The sequence below is a fragment of the Nyctibius grandis genome, chromosome 3 (assembly GCF_013368605.1).
Source record: "Nyctibius grandis isolate bNycGra1 chromosome 3, bNycGra1.pri, whole genome shotgun sequence".
In the NCBI taxonomy this organism is placed as follows: Eukaryota; Metazoa; Chordata; class Aves; order Nyctibiiformes; family Nyctibiidae; genus Nyctibius; species Nyctibius grandis.
This window is the reverse complement of record NC_090660.1, coordinates 11,605,940-11,624,516: the sequence shown is the minus strand read 5'-3', so window position 1 is coordinate 11,624,516 and position 18,577 is coordinate 11,605,940. Positions and strand designations below refer to the sequence as shown.

The window sequence follows — 18,577 nt, the reverse complement described above, 5'->3', positions numbered from 1 at the left end:
AATCCTCACCGCAATCTAGACTAGGCGGAGCTTTAAAATTTATATTGAAGCTGTTTCTCAACACAAAACCAAGTCTGGGATAAGCATAATTTTGGGCGGCAGTAAAAGACTGCTTTGAGCCTAAATTAAAATCTGAATAACTTGAGTTGAAAATCTGATTTTCCTCCAGAGCCCAGCTGGATACATGACTGCAGATGTGTTATGGGAACTGTTACTTGGTTGGTTCAAGTGCCAGACTGCTCTGTATTTCTTGTGGTGCACTAGGAAGAACTGCTGAGCAAAAGCATTGCCTCTCTCCTCCAGGATATGGGACTGTTGTAGCTATCCTGGACCGGGCGGTCCAGTCCAGGGAACAAACTGGGATGCTGAGGCAGCAGTAAGTACCTTGCCAGTAAGGCCCCATCAGAAAGTACTTAGATCTTCAACTGATACTTATCAGCTTTTAAATTTTCACCAAAAGCAAGCACTTCCTACCAAAATTGTCCAGCTAGTTCTCATCTAAGTTCTGTCTCAGTGATGCTCCACCCATTTTCCCAGGGATGAACAGGGGTCTCTGCCCACTTTGGTCTGCTCTAGTCATTGCCACAGGATTCTTTATAGCTGCAGAAGCACCACCATTTCCCAGGGCCTGAATGTTTAAAATCAACAGGGAAGAGGAGAGCAGCCATTACGTGGTAACTGAATCGTGGCAAACACTCCTTATGGTTTTATTGCCTTAATTTCTCAGGAAAAGGAGTTATAAGGCGTATTATCATGACTGATACCAGGAGACTTGTCACACAGGAAAGAGAGCTTAAAGGAAGATATAATGTGTCCTACAAATTAGCCAACATCTTAGTGGAGTCTAGTACAGGAATTTTAATAGTGTAAAACTCTTACATTTGCTTCTTTGGGTAGGGATTTTCTATTTAATATGCCTTCAGTTTATTCACTCATTGATAAAATTGTATTTAATCTCATTTTATAAATCCTGTTAGTGTTAGGAGAAAGACAGTTCTCTGTAGACTCTGAAGTCTGGCTGGCAATGTCTGGGCTGATACTTCAGAGAAAGTGAACCGCCAGGCTTACAAATATTTTTTGCTCATTGTGCAGTGACGTAAGGAAAGGAAATAGTTCATTCCTGCCCTCTGCTAACAGTTAACTGGCAGAAGCAAATACAAGATTTTCTTCTCCATTTTTCTCTTCCAATTTTCTGTACTTGGCATGGGAGTGCAAAGAGCCCCTGGTAGCCTATACTTCATCAATATTGCTTTGCTATCAGCATTATTACGGGGAAAGGCAAGCTAAATTAAGCAACAGTAAGGCTCTTTACTCCCATTGAATTTTCCTCCTGTCGAATTATATAGCTGATGTAAATCAGTGCAGTTCTGCTGGCTTCAGTCGTGCTCATTTATGCCGACTAAAGAGCAATGTGACAAGTAGCAGCTGGCTTCTCACATGCCCAGCTCAGATTTACTTCTCTCTTAGAGCAGTCTCTAGGGTGGTATGAACCTAGTTGCAACTGAGTAAAAAGATTTGCATCTACAGAATAAATTCAGGAGTTGCTCCAGAGGTTATGCCCCACTGTGCTCAGATGTTCTTTTACATCAGGGTGACCTGTGTCATCAGGAAGAGCTGTGGGAGCATGGCTGGGCTCCAAGATGTTTATGTGATGTTCTGGACACCTCACCATACCGCCGCATGCCCTGTTGTGACTGCCTGTGACCTGTTTGCCCATCAGTCCTGCTCTTGGGTCACACATATCAGATGTGACCATTCAAGCACTGGAGCGCTGCAGGGTTCTGCCTCTTGTGTCTGCAAACACTCAGAGTTAACAAGCCTGGCAAGTATATGGGGCATCGTTTTCCAGCAAGCCCTGTACTATATCCAGCCATTATACTTACAGATGACCCCATACTAAGATCTTAGATTTTCTTGCCCTCTAGGCAGCAGCAAAGATAATTCCTGATATCCAGAAAACACATATCCAGGACTGTCCTGTTCACACAGCAGCGAGCTGGATGGCATTAACCAGCTCTTTCTCAAGAGTTCATCCACAACAAAACAAGAGACTAAGGAGAGAAAACCCATGACTCCTAGTAGGGGACAGCCAAAGCAGCCAGGAGCACCTTGCTTCAAAGGTGCTACCAGACACAAGGGCTGCAAGAACCTGACCCTCAGCCCCACAACTAGTTGGCTGCTGTCTGGAGAGCCCTCTGGGTATGGCCACACTGCAGAGCGGGGTAAGCATCAATGTGTGGGCTTTTCATTTAAGTGTTTTATATTGCCTGGGGAGTTGTGCAGCCAGTTTTTCCTTTTATTGCTCCTGCAGGACACTGCCACATTGAGCAGAAACTTCCCATTCTGAGTTCTCAGTTTGCTGGGCAGGCTCCAAACGGTGGCATTCGTCAGTGAAAATGCTGCCTTTCTTTCCTTGGGCTCCCTGAAGAGATTACACCCCCACCAGCCAATACTTTGAGTCTAAAGCAATTGATTTTGCAGGATGGTCCCTCATGCCCCAAAACTCCTACTCATCCACCATGACGTGCCCAGCCCAGAGCAACTTCAAAAAAAACAGAAAAACAAACAAAACAACCCCACCACACAATGTCCTTATGAAGAGCTGCTCAGCTCTTGTATAGTTCTAGCACAAGGAGTGTAGTGCACTTTGATCATGCAGGGAATTAATCTGGAAAATTGGTTTGCTGTCAAGTTTATCTTTGTAAATGTGAGCAAAATGTTTTATTTTTCACTGACAATCTCATTTGGATATTATTTTTTCAGTGAAATCCTAGTAAGGCTTTCTTTATGTCACCATAAATCTCAGGAAAGTTTTCTTTGTAGTAAAACCTTTGTCAGTGTATTTGCAAAACCGCTATTAACCATATTGAAAAACATATGAAATATAAACCAGGCAACATATTGCAAAGCACAAATTACAAAACTCAAACTTTCCTACCCCCTTGAATGCCTGAAGCTTATTGCAGAACTGCATGAATGGCACAGTGAAGGTCAAGCATGTTCACACCAGAAATTTTAGATACAGAAAGTGATGTTAAAGGTTGTTACTTTTTAAGGCCTGCCTTGCCTGTTCCTTGGTTAGACACCTGTGCTCTTACAGCTCCTTGAAACAGCCAGACTTACCTTTCTGATCAACAGCAGCACCACACATCCCACTCAATTCTTACAGTTTTCACAAGCAGATCCATTCTTTGCTGTTGCACCAGGCTCCTTCCTCACCTCTGTTTTCTCCTGTTTATCCTGATTGTGCTGCTAATGAGATACTTGTTTCCTGACCTCTGGCTTCTTGACAGCCTCATGCCACCCCTGTGATGTTAAATGAAACAAAGCACAGCAGCAATCCAGCAATCAAACCACTGAAATCAACCTCTGCAAGCTAGGTGGGCTTCATTAATATTTTTTTATTCTGGGCAGCACAGGAGGGAAGGTAGAAGAGAGGAGGTGTCACATCTGGTGTTTGCCAAGATCAGAGCAGTGCACTGGAGATGGTATACTGAAATTTGGTGTGAAAAAAACTGTATCTTTGCAGCCGTGGTAACAAAGCAATAGTTGCCTATGTTTCTTGATTTACAGGATCAGTAACTAGTATCAAGATTTTAAAAAATGGTAATGTTAACATCTGGCTCAACATCTGGCACACCTAGAAGTTAAGAGGCAAGAGAAAAGAACTAAAAAGAAGCTGTTCTGAGGAGCTGGTGGAGTTGTTTGTAAAGGCCAAAGGTAGTTTGGGGACAGAAGTCACTGTGGCAGCAAGAGCAGAAATGAAATTAAAAGAGCAAGAGACCAAGAAAAGAAATAATTGTGAGAGCTTGGAAGGGAAGGGCTGGGGAAGGGGCTAGGTTTGTTTGAGGAGCTCATCAAGGAGGGACTCACACCAAGGGAGCCAGAGCAGGCTCAGTCAGTCCAAAAGGATGATGGAAATGGGGATGTAACAGCAGTTCATGGACATGAAAGCAGACACTGGTACTGGAGGCCAGACACCTCCACAGTTTCTATTCATTACCTTCTTTATCCTCCAGCTGCACTTCACCTCTTGCACTGTAAGGACTAGTCATGATTTTGTTCCACTGCAAGGGTACCTTGTCTTTTCCTACTGCCTAAGTCTTGCTATTAAAAATTCTTGGGTTTGTAAAAGTCCAGAAGTGATCGACAATTCGAAATGAATGCAGATAGCTTCAGTTCTCCAGACTGTATCTATCAAAAGTACTATGGCTTTTTCTGCCATGTAAGTGCATCACTTGAAAACGGCAGTCATTTATTTAGGCAGGAGCACGCTGCAGCCTGAGGAAGGTGGATAATGGGATCTATAAAATAATTTGACTCTCGGTGGGGAACACAGGTATTCTTGGCTGGCTTTCCCTAGGGGCCCTACTGGGCAGCATGGGGAAGAATCCCACAGTCTATAGGTCTCTGAGCAGCACAGGAGTAGAGGATGCATGTAATTACACGGGCATACTTGGAGGAAATCTCTGTCCTCTTGTGTGGAAGCAATGACACAGTGAAGTGAAAGCTTTGTGTAAATGCATCTCCTTCATGGCAGGTGCCCCAGTAAACACATGGAAGACTTGGTCCTTTTTGCAAATCAGCTATGTAGATAGATAGAACTTCTGCATTTGTAAGAAGCGCTCCAGTGTGAACTGTTCTTGACAGATCACTGTTAACTGAGTCCTGCAATCCCTGGTTTCTTGGAAAGGGGAGGACCTTTTCAGGAGCATTCTCTTCAGATTAATTTCTCCTTGTACTTGCTGTGTGATGTTTGTTTCTATAGAAGCAGCCTCACACTGGATGGCTGGAGTCCATCCTTAACATCCTTCTGATGCACCCTCTTGAAAAGCATCACAGTGTGGTGGATTAAAAACATTATATAGCTCAGTTCCTGCAGACACACATGGTGGGGCTAAACGTAGCAGCTTCTTCTCTTTGATTCTCATGTGCTGCTAGAAAAAAAAGTAGTTTTAATTGTTCCATGGTCCTAAGGTGGAAGTCTCCCATTAGCAACAGCTACTGTACCTTAAAGGTGGTAACAGCAAGAACTTGAATAGCACTTTCTGTCTTCAAAGTACTTTGCAGACATTCTTTACTTCTGAATTAAGGACGAGTTTCTGTCCCTTTCAACACTTTTTCCAATGAGATAAGTGTTCAATCTGCCATGGGAGAGAGACAAAGCTAATGACTCCAAATTCTCTGCTGGAATAGGGCCATGTTCTGCTGTTTTGTTTTCGTGGTGTAAAATGGCCCCAAAAGACGTATGGCTGGTATCACCTCTGCTGGTGGAAAACTTCAGGTTCTATGAAGTCAGGTGCCTGTAGCACTTCTGCCTTCATACAGCTGGTGTAGGGGGTGGGCTCCTACCCACCCCATGTGCTTAAGCCCTGTGCACAATGTGAGGGGCGGGGGTATTGAACTGGCGCACATGTGAGCTCCTGGCTCTGGAGAAGGCTGGGCATGTGTGTGCATCTCCGAGCAGTGGCTCAGCCCCTGTCTTGTGAGGGGCTGTTGTCAGACATCCCTCATCCAGCCTTGCAGAGACAGCCCTGTTTCAGTGAGCTTCTGTTCCCCGTATTGGGGGAAACATTCGTGGCAGAAGATGAAGCCATGCAGCTGGCGTTCTTATGATGCTTCCTATCAGTACCCTGTACCTCATATGGGAACTGATGAGCCAGCTGGCGGAGACTGGGGCCCCCAAGTTGGGAACGTCTCTGAATGACCACATCTGAAGGAAGAGGAGGCTCTGTCCTGTCACTGGCATCGTTGACAAAACTCCCATTGACTCGGAGGAGAGTTTGAGGAGGCCCAACAGGGTTGACTTCTGATGTCATCTCCCTGGTTTACTTTGTTTTCCAAAGACCCCTTTGTGCTTCTCCCCTTTGCTTTGTATTCTGAATATTCAGACCATTTCTATGCTCAGGGTCCCTGTTTGTAAATAGATTGCATCTGTTGTGACCCTGTTGTGTACAGGTTGACTATCAAGTCATGCTGATCCTTCGATATAAGATTTAATAAAAGCCATGAGAGGAGGAGGAGGGAAGTGAGGGTGTGGCAGAGGAGGAGGGCTGCTATTGTTCTGCCCTCGGCGCTGCCAAACCATCCCTTGTTTTTTCTGTGGACTGTGAGTTCAAACGCTGCTTGAACAAACGGGGCGCAGTCAGGAGGCTGGCGAGAGGGCAGCGAGAGGGTTAGCTGGGTCTTAGCTAGAAATTCTTGCGTGAGTCAGGAAGCAAGCATGGGAGGAAGGAAATTAAGTGGAGACATCTGTGTAGCTTAGCTTTCAGCAGCTCTGCCTGGGGTAGGGGTGGGAGAGTCATGCCTAAGATGACATAACGTATTTTGTCTTTCGTGAGTTGAAAACAGAGGAAACTGCGAAAGCGAAGCATGGTCTGTGTCACGCATGGTCCGGGTGTACCAAGTACATAATGGAGCAGTGTCAGTGCTTTCTGCTCTGCCTTTCACACCCCAAAATAACTCTTCAAGACAGAGAACGGAAGAGAATGTGATATGGTCCAAAAACTGATCTTGGACTTTTTTCGCAGACGACTGAGCCAGAGGCCGACTGCTGAAGAATTGGAGCAGAGGAACATCCTGAAACGTAAGTCCTGATACTGCTGATGTTTAACCTGAAGCCAGCTAGGTTGGGTTAGTTTAGATGTATGTTGGGTGTTTTTTATAAAACATCAACTATTCATCATTAATAATAATAAAGTGCATCATAAATGCAAATAAGTGTGCAAGCCTGTAGCAACATCTAGAGCTGCAGAAACAATTTAAAATCAGAGTCAGTAAATTCACAAGAATGAACAATCTGTGGGGAAAAAAAACCCAGACGCTGAATCTCTTTTGCGGGTCCTGTTCCAAACAGAGGGTCGGTCATTCTGAAAAGCCTTTATGCAGCTCTGACGCAGATGAGCATCCCATTATAAGTTAGTAAACACACTATGGTGTGAAAATCTTCACAGCAATCTAGACTAGGTGGAGCCTTTATTCAATTAAAAAAAGAAACCAATGTGACTCAGGATTATTTCCCTGAAATGTTCCCCTGAAACTCTTCCTTTAAATCAGCCAAAAACTTGCTGGTGGATCCTTAAAATGTGAAATGATATTTTAAAGGGACAAAATACCGTTTAGAGACCCTGATCTGAGTTAAGGTAGTAGATACATTGCCACCAGCTTCAAGAGAAGCAGGACTGAGTCTAGCACGAATCTCATAATCTCATGAATGAATAGGAAAAAAAAATGACAGTTTTTTTACTCACATTGAAGTGGTTTAAATATTAAACAAAAAAAGCTGTTTATGTAATTGTTGTTACGTTGGAAACGGAACACAAAAGAAACAAGTTCTTCTCTTGTTAAGTTAGTAAATGCGTAATTCCAGGAAAATTCTTAGAAAATACTACAGAAAAAAGTATTCCTAAATGGTACCTTATATATAATGTCTCCTTAGGTAGATCTGTAATTTACCTTCTCTTGTTGTTCAAATAACTGCATTGTACGGAATCACAAAAATGTGGTAGCAGAAGATTAATTCTCTGAAAATTAGCAGAATTGATTAATTAAATACTTCGAAATCAAATTCCTAGCAAGTTAATGATAGTGTTAACACTCAGCAGGGTTTTTTCATCTGTTCATGTTATAACACGTGGCAGACAAAGAGAAAGAGAAAGACACCACTGTCAGTGCAAAGAGGAGAAAAGACTGGACAGCAGAGCGGCGTGGGCAAGCCCGGGGCTGCCAGAAAGGCCATTTGTTTGGGGCGAGCCCCCTTTGGATAGGTGTGCTCCTGCGATCTACTCCTAACTCCCGTGACTGGCTGCTGGAGGAAGTCAGGGGCAGAACCTCGGGAAATAGGTGGCTCATCCAGATGTGATTGTCTCACAGGGGGGGTAGCAGAACAGCTGGAGGAGGGGAACCTGCGACGTGATTGATGGGAGGCTCGGGCAAGGAGGGACAGAGGCCAGTTCTCTGGGCAGCTCATGTTGTCATCCCAGGACTTGCCAGCAGCATGTGTCATACACCACCTGGCACTGGTGCGTGACCAGTAAACACCACCCTGGCACTGGTGAGAGTGGCTGTGGGGAGGTAGGGGTCTCGGGCAGCTGCTTTGGCAGCAATGTTTGAACCGGCATCGGCAGAGAGGCAGAATCTCCAATGCTGGGTGCTTTGCAGAGATTCCTAAAGCTCACGTTGCCAAGCGCAGCAGTCACATAGTGACCTGAAGGTGTCTTACATTTCAGAGGAGTTATCCTCTGGGTCACATTGGTTTCTTTTTGGATTGAATAAAGGCTCTTAAATGACATGGATGTGTTTGAAAATATTACCCTGAACCCAGAACTATATTGTATTTCCTAAATGGAATTTTTGTAGCTTGGTTCCTAAGCACAGATCTGCCCCAAAACATGTGTGTCTTGGTAGACAAACAACTTCATAATTACAGGAAAAAGTAATGTGGCATTTCCAAGGCATCTCAACTTTTGGTGAAGCACAGCAGGAAAGGAACAAACAATTGAAATAGTTACATAATTATAAAAAAGAAAGCATAAACATGCTCTACTCTTAAGCAAGTAAATATAAATAGTGTCTGGTTTGTACAGCATCACTTTGTGTCCTTTCCCTAGACTTCCAAGAAAAAGAATTATAACAAATATAATGGAGCCTAGAGAAAAAGAGACGTAGGAAGCAATAATGAAAAGAGTGTAAATTCTCTGCATAAGCATGTCAAGCTACTTGCAAAAGCCCAGTTCATAGCACACACACACATACAAAAAAAAAAAAAAAGAAAACCCAGCAAGCTCCCAGGTAGAGTAAATAGGATTTCCTCTGCAGTTAAAGCTGAAATCTCCTTGATGTAAATGTCATGTCTGGTACCATGATATTCCTGGTACATGTGCAACCACATTATTGCCCATTCTGATGGAAAGAAATGAGGAAAAATGTGGTTGGACATCCAGTCTTTATACATGAAGTGATCACTTCCTAGCTCTGTGCTACTGCAGTAATTATGAGGTGGTCAGCTTTATTGAATTTCAAGGGTAAAGCATCCATTGCACAAGCCCTACTACTTGCTGGTAGCAACAGCAAGATTACAGCAGCCACAGCAAAGAAACCGAGAACAGGGACACTGGTGCTTGAAGGGTCCTTCACTGAAGTATACCCAATTTCCTGACTCTTATTTAAGTCAAAGGCATGTAGTGAGAGGAGTGCAGACCTGCAGGGTTACTGTGAAGACTAAAGAACACTTTTTGCAGTTAATACTTGCTGGCCAAGTTTATGAGGAAGGATGCCTGAATCCCCCTCCCGCACCACCCCCATGCCACTTCTCAGATGGATACAAGCACTTCAGTTGTCAGCCTGGCACATTCGGGCTTGCATAAATTCCTCACAGAAATGATGGTTAGGTAGGCTCTGAGGGTCTCAGACTGTACTGGGGGACATTTCACACTGGTATAGAAATCAGGCCTGAAAATTGCACCCACACCCACCCACCCTCACACATACAGGTCTAGAGAAACAAGAGCATCTCCTGAACACATAAGATAAAGTCACAGTTTTGTGGCCTCACAAGATTGACATGACTTAATTAATTTTAAAGAAATAGTTAAAACTAAGTCATTTTCTGGTTTCAGAGGAGAATGTATTCCTAATTCCCAGCTTTTACCTGACTGAAGTCTTCAGCCTGCCTGGCTGTACCTGAAGGTGGGTGGCTGGGCCAAGAAGTGAGGAGAAAAGAAAGACATCGTATGCCAAGTGCAAAAATGAATGGCCATAACTAAGTTTTGTACATAACTCCTCGGCTGCTTGAGGTTCTACCCTGACTGTGTGGGCTCTGTTTAGCGCTGTGTCTCTCTGGCTTAACTTTACAAGGATTTATTAGTGGCTCTCCTTCTGAGAGTAAGCAGTTGCAGGAGCAGCTCCTCCAAATTTGAGACACAAAGGGAAGAACAAAATTGCTAGAGGAGCAATTGCTAGACAAGAATCCAGCCCAGTAGGGACAGGAACCATTGAAAGAGGAAAAATATATTTATCAGTGTAGGTATTCCAGTTATCATTTAAAAAGCCATTTGTGACTCCCTGCTGTCTTCTGTTCTTTTTACTGCAGTATCAGTTTCCTTCCTCCTGAAAATGCAAGCAGTATTTTTGGTCAAATGGCATTTAAAGATCAGAAGTGTGTTGTAAAACATCATAACATTGACTGGCTCCTTGTCTACTTTGGTGGAGATTTCCCTGTCCTGCTGAAGTCAGTGAGCAGTTGTGAGAGAGACTTGTCAGCTCTACTGTCCTGAGCAGCAAGAAACCTGGCTTCCAGCCTAGCCCTCCTCACCTGCTCAGAGACTTCTGTGGTCTCTGAACCTTAGGTCTTATTTCTATGTGGGGAAAGCCCCAGTTTTGAATGTGTTGGTTTAAAATGTTGCATCTCCTCCACTGTGGGCAGACTTCCATTGGGTTAGGACCTCCTTATACTATTTTTGGCTTGTCCCAGTTGACTAGTGGGAGTGCTGACCTGTGCTCTCTTGGCTGAAGAAGTTACAGCTGGTGGTTTGTAAGTACCACTCTGCCAGGGGTGCCTGCTTCTCCTGCAGGATCAGCGGAGAGGAACGTGGGATTCCCCCTTGGGTTTAATACAGGCCAAAGCTGGATAATTTAAATCAAGCCACCTATCCCAAACTGGCCTTTGAGGTCAGTTATTCCTGCCTGAGCTAGTCCTATCTGAGTGAAAACCAGATCACACCAGGGGCACAGGGCACTTGTCGGAAAAGCAGATGAGTTGTGTTTGCTCTCATCTGTTATGCGTGGGTGTGATGGGAGTAAGGAGCAATTCAGCCATCAATGAAGCAGTGGAAACAGATCCTAACTGAGTGAGGAGCTGAGTACCTAGATATCTGGGCTTTTAGTGACTTTCAGTAAAGTTCAGTGGAAACACATGCATGACAGCCTGCTCCTAAGTTGAAGAAGAGTTAGTAGACTCAAATGTTATTGTCCTCTTCAGGGATAATGGTTGAGACTTGCCCTGGTAAATCCTTGTAACGTGATATTTTGGCTTAATATTGAAAGGGGATTGCCCTAGGATGTGCTTTTACGCTCCAGTGTGAGGCTGTGAAGACTCATGATGGAAGGACACTCTCCTTCCTCTGTTCAGGTCATGGGAAGTTGCAGATTTTGCCTGGCACCCCTATTCTGAATTTTTTTTTTCATTCTCTCCAAAGAGTAGCTGCAGAGAAATTATTCTGTAGATGGAAAAAAATGCATGTGTTTCTTTTCTAACCATTGACCTTGCAGCCTCACAGAATCCAACCATACCGTAGCTGAACCCCCTGAGGCCACCAGGCCTGTGGGCAGGGAGATAACAGTTTCTGAAGAGCTGGCACGCTGCCTGGCCCTTCTAGAAAGTGACACACATGAAGAGGTGCCAACACAGGGAAAGGAAAGAGGCTGTAGATGTTTTATGAAGTGTGTGAAGAAGTGCAGTAGCTACGGATCGAGGAAGTTCACCAGCCCCAGAGGGACATGCTGTGCATCGGAGAGGTCCTGCAACATTAATATACTGATGGAGAGGCTTATTTTGTTGCATACTGTGCATGCCTGATGAGTCCACAGCCTGAGATCCATGTAAATCTTTTACAGCCCGGAATGAGCAAGAGGAACAGGAGGAAAAACGAGAGATAAAGAGAAGATTAACACGTAAGGTGAGAAGCAGCTTTGATCCTATTATAGCATTACTGTAACTTTCTCCCTACTGCACAGTTGTTTGCCTTTTTCCTTTTCCTCAGCACCATTTTCAAAAGTAGAGTGTGAACCAAGTCTTAAAAGAAATTTCTAAAAGAAATCACCGATGTTAGAGGGTTTAAGTCCACAGAGAGTGAAGGGAGCCGCTTTGCGGGCTATTGCTGGTAACATCTTTAAACTGGACAAAAGAAGATGTAGTCTTTATAACAGAAGGAGCTTTGAACAGTGAAGGATACAGAGCCTAGCACTGGTCTAAGGCTGCTCCCTGTAAATGTAATGGCTTCTGCAGCCATTACGAAAAGAGAGCATAGTTACAGCAATGCTGATTGCATTTGAAGATTCCACCTAAAAAAGCATTAAATTGGGAAATAAACTTTTTCTGGAAAAGGAGATTGTCGCTTGAGGCATTTAAACTAAATGGAGACAAGCACTCGGAAAATGGTGTACAGTGCAAAAAACAATCTTGTCTTGGCAGGGAAGGACAAACAAAACAGCATAGTTTGGTTTTGGGTTTCCTCCCATTTGAAAGTCATTTACTCTTAAAACTGAAGAACAGTCATTTCAGATGCACACGTTCAGTTTCGCAGCTGGTGTAAATGTCTACAGGTGCCCTGATATACACAGCCAACAATCCATCCTGTTATTGCAGATAAACTTCATTTCACCACTGACATATTTCCTATCTCCAGAGGTGGAGAAAGCCCCCTAAAAACTCACATGCTTGCGAAGCAGCATCAACCCCTTTCCTGTACATTTTTAGGTGGCTTAGTCTTTTTGACCTATGTGATCACAAGCTTTCATGGTATAAATTATGACAAGGAAAGGGCTCTATAGCAGCCTTCCAGTACCTGAAGAAGGCCTACAGGAAAGCTGGAGAGGGGCTTTTTACAAGGGTATGTAGTGATAGGACAAGGGGGAACGGTTTTAAACTGAAAGAGGGGAGATTAGATATTAGGAAGAAATTCTTTCCTGTGAGGGTAGTGAGACACTGGAACAGGTTGCCCACAGAAGCTGTGGATGCCTCCTCCTTGGAAGTGTTCAAGGCCAGGTTGGATGGGGCTCTGAGCAACCTGGTCTAGTGGAAGGTGTCCCTGCCTGTGGCAGGGGGGTTGGAACTAGATGATCTTTAAGGTCCCTTCTAACCCAAACCATTCTATGATGCTGTGATTCTATGAAATATACATGCAAAGGTTACATTTGGAGAGCTGGATTGTTTTATTTTATGGTGAAAAATCTCACGCCTTATTCTCAGCTCATGTAAATCAGCAGAGTTCTCCGTCACCGACGGGGAGGATACTGCTGTTGACTGCAGGAGCTAAGAACGTGGCCCAGAGAGCTATAATATTATTTTTTTAAACACTTAAATTTCTGACAACAGCAGGGATGGTCCCTCATCCCCTCGTAGCACTGCCTGAAAGAAAAGATCCTAACTGCATTGCAGATGTTTCATGGGACTTTCGCTCTGCGCAAAGGCTAGAAATACCATTTTACCAGGCTTTCGATTTCCCTGTATGTTAAGGGTAAACACATACAGGAATCTAATCCAAAACTTCATGCCATTTGATGAACAGCTGTAACAGATAAAAAGCAAAGCTGCCCATACCCAATCTGCAGCCTAAGAAACGGAGGCTTGCTAACCCAGCCGGCGTTACCACCGTGCGGTTCCCATCCTCCGCTGCTTTGTAGGAAAGGTACAAAGCACGTGAATTGTCTGTTGCAGGCCGAGGCCACAGCTACTTGCTAAACTAAACCACCCAGGCTGCTATAGCATCGCAGCAGTGTCTGCTCCCTGAAACCTCAGCAGTCTTCTATGAGATTTCTTCCTTTGTTTTGGTTGCCCTTTTAAGTAGGAACAATGGCTAGAGCAGCATCAGCCTGAGCCCCTGGCAGTCACCTCGTTAATGTTCATCCCCCTGTTCCCGGTCACGTTCCCTTTAGCCTTTTTTGGCTTCTTCCCTAGTAAAGATCTTTCTCCCCCCCATTTGTGAGGTTGGTAGCAACATGACTTAGCATTGTTTGATTTTGGGCATCTTTTTAAACTGTTGTAAATTGTTCTAGTGACACACTGTAATTCTAATGAAAGAACCACAAACCTGGTCTAATGACAGATTTTGCTCTCACCTACTAAATATACTGTCGTAAAAGCTCAGAAATCACAAGAGGAAAGAAGTGAATGAAGTGTGCAAGTGGATAGGTAGCAACTAGAAATGCCAACCACCTAGTGAATCCTGCAAAAATTGCTGTTATTCCCCAGCCCTGCCACGCGTGAGTGTGTCCCAGATGTGTCATCATGTCTACAGCGGAGGGGCAGGCTCCTTCTGTCCATTTGTACTGAAGTCTTATTACCAAAGGATTTTAAACCTCAGATCAAGCAGAAGTTTAATTGAGCACGGCACGTGTTTTGCGCAGCAGACCCTTTCTGTTTGCACTGAGTTTTAACACACACACGTGCCCACAGGATAAATTCAACGTAAGGAAAGTATGCCCCGTTGCCTCCTTGTAACTATGTGTAGTTGGTAATAAGAAGGGTAGGGGATTCTGCAGAAGGCACTGACAAGACTTTTGACCTTGCACTACAGAAACTGCTACTGTCCCCGATTTTTTCGGTGGCATCAATCCAACTCCAAGGGGGCAATCCACTTCATCCATTAAAAAGCTGTTCTTAAAATTCCTTCAGCACTGACATTTTGTTACAGTATTATGATGATAAGTTGTAACATGACATGCTGTAATAAGTAAGATTACCTTGCTCGGTCTAGGTGCCTTATTAAAGTCAGCAATAAATATCCAGTTGAATTCATCATCTGGACAGGCAATTTCTGAAAAAAAAAAAATTTAAAAAAATCAGGTGACCTATAGCGAGTGCCCCTTCAAGCACTTTTCATCCTCTCAGACTCATCTAACTCCAAATTAACTGGGGATAGGGAGTAGCTACCATTCAAAGAACGAAATGGAGGCAAATGCTGTTTGGTACAATTTCTCTGTAGCTCACATCCCTCCTGCCCGAGGAAGGAGACACGAAGCATACTTGCCTGTCATGTGATATGCCCATGGGTGGGTTGTGCACATCCAGACACCCCGTGCTCCCTCTCCCTGCCCCTCGGGGCCCACTGAGTAGCTTTGTTTGAGTGGAGGGACATGTGGATTCGGAGGGGATTTCTCTGAGCACTGGTCCATCCCAGGAATATGAATGTGCGGAGGTCCCGTCCACAAGGAGGTAATTCTGGGGCCCCAGGAATTAATACTAAGAATGTGTGCTCTCTGAGCCATGGTGAATTTGGCCAAGCACCACGGCAATTAACACAAGCCTGAACTCCCCCTGAGGACTGCCGTTACAGAGAGAGAGTCGTAGCCTGAATTAACAGAACACGTTACAAATCACTTGCAAAGAGGAATAAAACTCTTCTTTTCCTGCGTTCTCTCAAATATAATAGCATCTTGCTCCCCGTTCCCCAGAGCTGTTTACTGCTTCCTATCCCCCACTGTCAATAGCAGATTTTTTCCCAGAGGTCTAGCTCCAAGACTAAAAATCTCGTAGCTGTAATATCGACAACCAAAATGATGAGGTGTGACTGTTTCTTAAAATCCGTGCAATGATCTGAAATCTTTGCTCCTATTAAATTCCTGCCCTGGTACAACTTAAACTCTCTGGTCACTCGTGCCTCACTGGGCGATGTCTTGTTGTTCAATCTTTTCTTTAATTGACGTCCGCTGGCTTGCATCAGCACAGGCTGTTCACAATAATGAAGTCTTGAGAGAGATGGGACTCATCAGAGGGAGGCGGCAGGGAGGGGAAGGGTCAGAGAAGAAAAAAAAGGTTAGCGGCTAATTTGGATAAACGGCATTTATAGTCAGGGCATTTTCATCACACCCTGCTCCTGTGTCTTACCACAAAAGGTGAGGAGCAAATGAGAGAGGGGGTTGTGTGCGCTGCTAGTTACGATCTGTAATTCTTCACCTTGGTTTCTTCCCTAAATAACAACCATAACATTTTAACGAGGTAACAAAGCAGGCAACGACGAAGTGACAAGACAACAAGCTTCACTGTGACTGAAGTGAAGCAAGCTCAGCATTTCGCATTTGACTAAAACCCAAGAGCAGACTGGCAAGAGCATGTCCCCCTCCACTTCACCTGGTGGTGGTGCTTGGGTTTGCTTCATTTCCCATGCCGAGAACAAAGGGGGTTGTGTTAAACCTTCCCTTGCAAATTGGCTTTATCAAAGCTTGAAACGTGCCTGTTTCTATCTCCAGTGATCCAGAATATACAGAGGAAAACTTGACCTCCCGTGTCGAGACCTGGGAGGTCCTGCCCTCATTTACACTACTTTTGCCTTAATACAAATCCATTTACTTCGAAAGGGATTTTTGTCCTGGTTCGCACTCAAATAATGACGTCAGTCATCATAAAGCTATCCTGCTCCGTCAGCTCACTAATCTTCACAAACAGGTAAACAGAAATGTATGTGCCCAGGTGGCACACTCAGAAAAAGTCCAGACACACACGTGCACATCCCTTTGACATTAACAGAAGTGAGTAAAACAGGGTCCAGCTCAGTGAGTAAAAGGTCCCTTTCTCCCTGCGTGGAGCATCACCACCTTGTGCAGGCAATTACGTCGTGTCCTTGACCGTGTCCTTTTACTGTAACGTTCAAACGTGCCCTATTCTTTCTGCCTGTTAGAAGAAACAGAGCTCATTCTCAAGTGTTGCCCAAGAAGGACTGTGTAGCATTAAGCAATTTTGACCCCAGAGACTGCAGCTCACAGGTCATAAAAATAAACTCCAAGGTGAGATCTCAGACGAGCTGTGCCCTTATCATGAACAGACATTGAACTGACACCTCCGGTGGAGCCGCTCAGAGTCTGTTAGCAAAGCTATTTTCCCAGCTATTTAAGAGTTAAGGATGCTCTGGGTAGCCCAGACGTACTGAGAGACCCTCATGCTTAGCAGCTCACAAGAGATCTCTGCAGTGGCAGGAGAAAAACACACGCACGGCAGTTTGTTAACCATTCAATTTCAATTCATTGCTTTTAGAAAACCACTCAGCATGCTTGTCCCTTTCTTCTCATTTACTATGATCAGATTGGCACTTCGGTTTAATGTGCTGAATATATTTTGTGTGTGTGTATTTATATACGTAAATATATGTAGATTTATGGCTATACATGAACTATAGGGTATAAGCTATGGATTTCAGGACTCCCTTTCACAGCCAGAGCACTGGCACGAGAGTCAGTGCATCTTTTTTTCTGTTCATAGCTCTGCCCTAGGCCTCCTGGGTCACCTTGAGCTGGTTGCTCGGTCTCTGTGCTTCGCTTGCTCCAACTGCTCTGTGGGGATGGAGACACTCCCCACCACTCTGATGGGCAGTATAAGTACCTGAAATTGCACTGGGTTTAGGTGTCTGAAGCAAAGGCAGGGCATCTAAAAATAATATACAGTAATGGTTGTATGGCTTCAAAGGAAGAGAAGTAGCAGCTTTTAGTCTGTCTTACGTTCAGATGTCACCTAAGAATGAAAAGTGCACATTAAATCTAAAATTTCATGTGCTCATGCCCTTGACATTTTTCCACATATAACTCAGTGCACTGTTCTTCAGACCCAAACAAGGGGTTGCAGTGAGTTTCAGTGGTGTAAAACATGCAGGTAATGCACCTGATTTGTTTTTGTGCATTTGAGAACATGGGAACTTACCTCAGATTTGTCTCATTTGTGACCTTTAACATTTACCGTCATTTCTTTGATTTAACCTGCACCCAGCACACCAAGGAAGCCAAATGAGCTGTTTAAGACCTGGTGCAGCATTGAGGTAAATACCAGCAGTGAATTCACATTGCTGGCAAAAGTACCACTGCCTCTGTGGCTCTTGATGCTCTTGTGCTCTTGACACCAGCTAGACATCAGCCCAGCACAACACATTTCAGTGTACCTACAGCCACTTGCCTTCTCCTTTGGACAAACATGGTCATCACTTAGATTAGCGCACACGTGAAAGCCAGCTAACGTCAAGAGCTGACAGACGCTGTGAAATAGAGCGAGTCATTTTGTGAAAGTCCTCTCCCCGTTTTGAAAGCATATAGGAGCTCCTGCTTCCTTTGTAGCCATTTAGAAACACAGAGTGTAATTCACAGGATTTCATATTTTGTTGGTGTCATCGTATTCCATGTAATAAGACGTTTTATTTTTTAAAAAAATTCCATCCTAATTTGAAACGACATCTGGGCTATATCCTAAAATTATAAAAGCTGAGAAACGTACAGATAATATTGGTGATTCATCCTTAATTCGTGCTGTTGTAAGAAAAGAAGCAATTGATGCAAGTAAAAATGGAGTCTTACCCTTATCTTTGAAATTTTGGAGTGTAATCGTAATACTATTTCAGCATAAAGATTCGCTATTCCCATAGTCAGGGCTTAGGTTTTAAATAATGGGAAGCAAAGTTCTGCAGTGCTCTCCAAGTAATAACGCGTCAGCGCTAACAAACCTGCAGCTCTGGTACTAGGGCAGAGAGCAGCCTCACTGATAGCGTAACTGTGATCATACTCCAAGCACGGTATAGCAGTTTGGTTTGCTCGCTTTTGTTAAAAGCCAGTCTATTAATTGCAGCGTGTATTTGACCTACAGGCGTAGATATCAGGGCTGCAGTCTGAAGAGGCAATTCTGTTATGCTAGAGTGAAAAGTAACATTTTTAAATCTATACGTGTTTCGATCTACTTTATTGTGCCCTCTGGCTTTTCTGACGTGGTACTCTAGCTCACAGATAAGTTTGTCCTGTTGTCTAAAAAAAGAAAGGTTATGCCTACTGTGTGTGCATCTTAAACCTGTAGTCTGAGTGCAGAAAGTCATGCTTCTTGCTAACCTCA

General features: G+C 44.1%; 1 protein-coding gene across 1 annotated transcript in view; it reads left to right on the top strand.

The window, feature by feature from the left end:
• Positions 1-18,577, top strand: part of PHACTR1 (phosphatase and actin regulator 1) — a 320,783-nt gene that overhangs the window by 293,726 nt on the left and 8,480 nt on the right. Inside the window, exons 10-11 of the mRNA XM_068396426.1 lie at positions 6,531-6,586; positions 11,614-11,675. Of these exons, the coding sequence (XP_068252527.1) occupies positions 6,531-6,586; positions 11,614-11,675 (118 nt within the window). The remainder of the gene's footprint in view (positions 1-6,530; positions 6,587-11,613; positions 11,676-18,577) is intronic.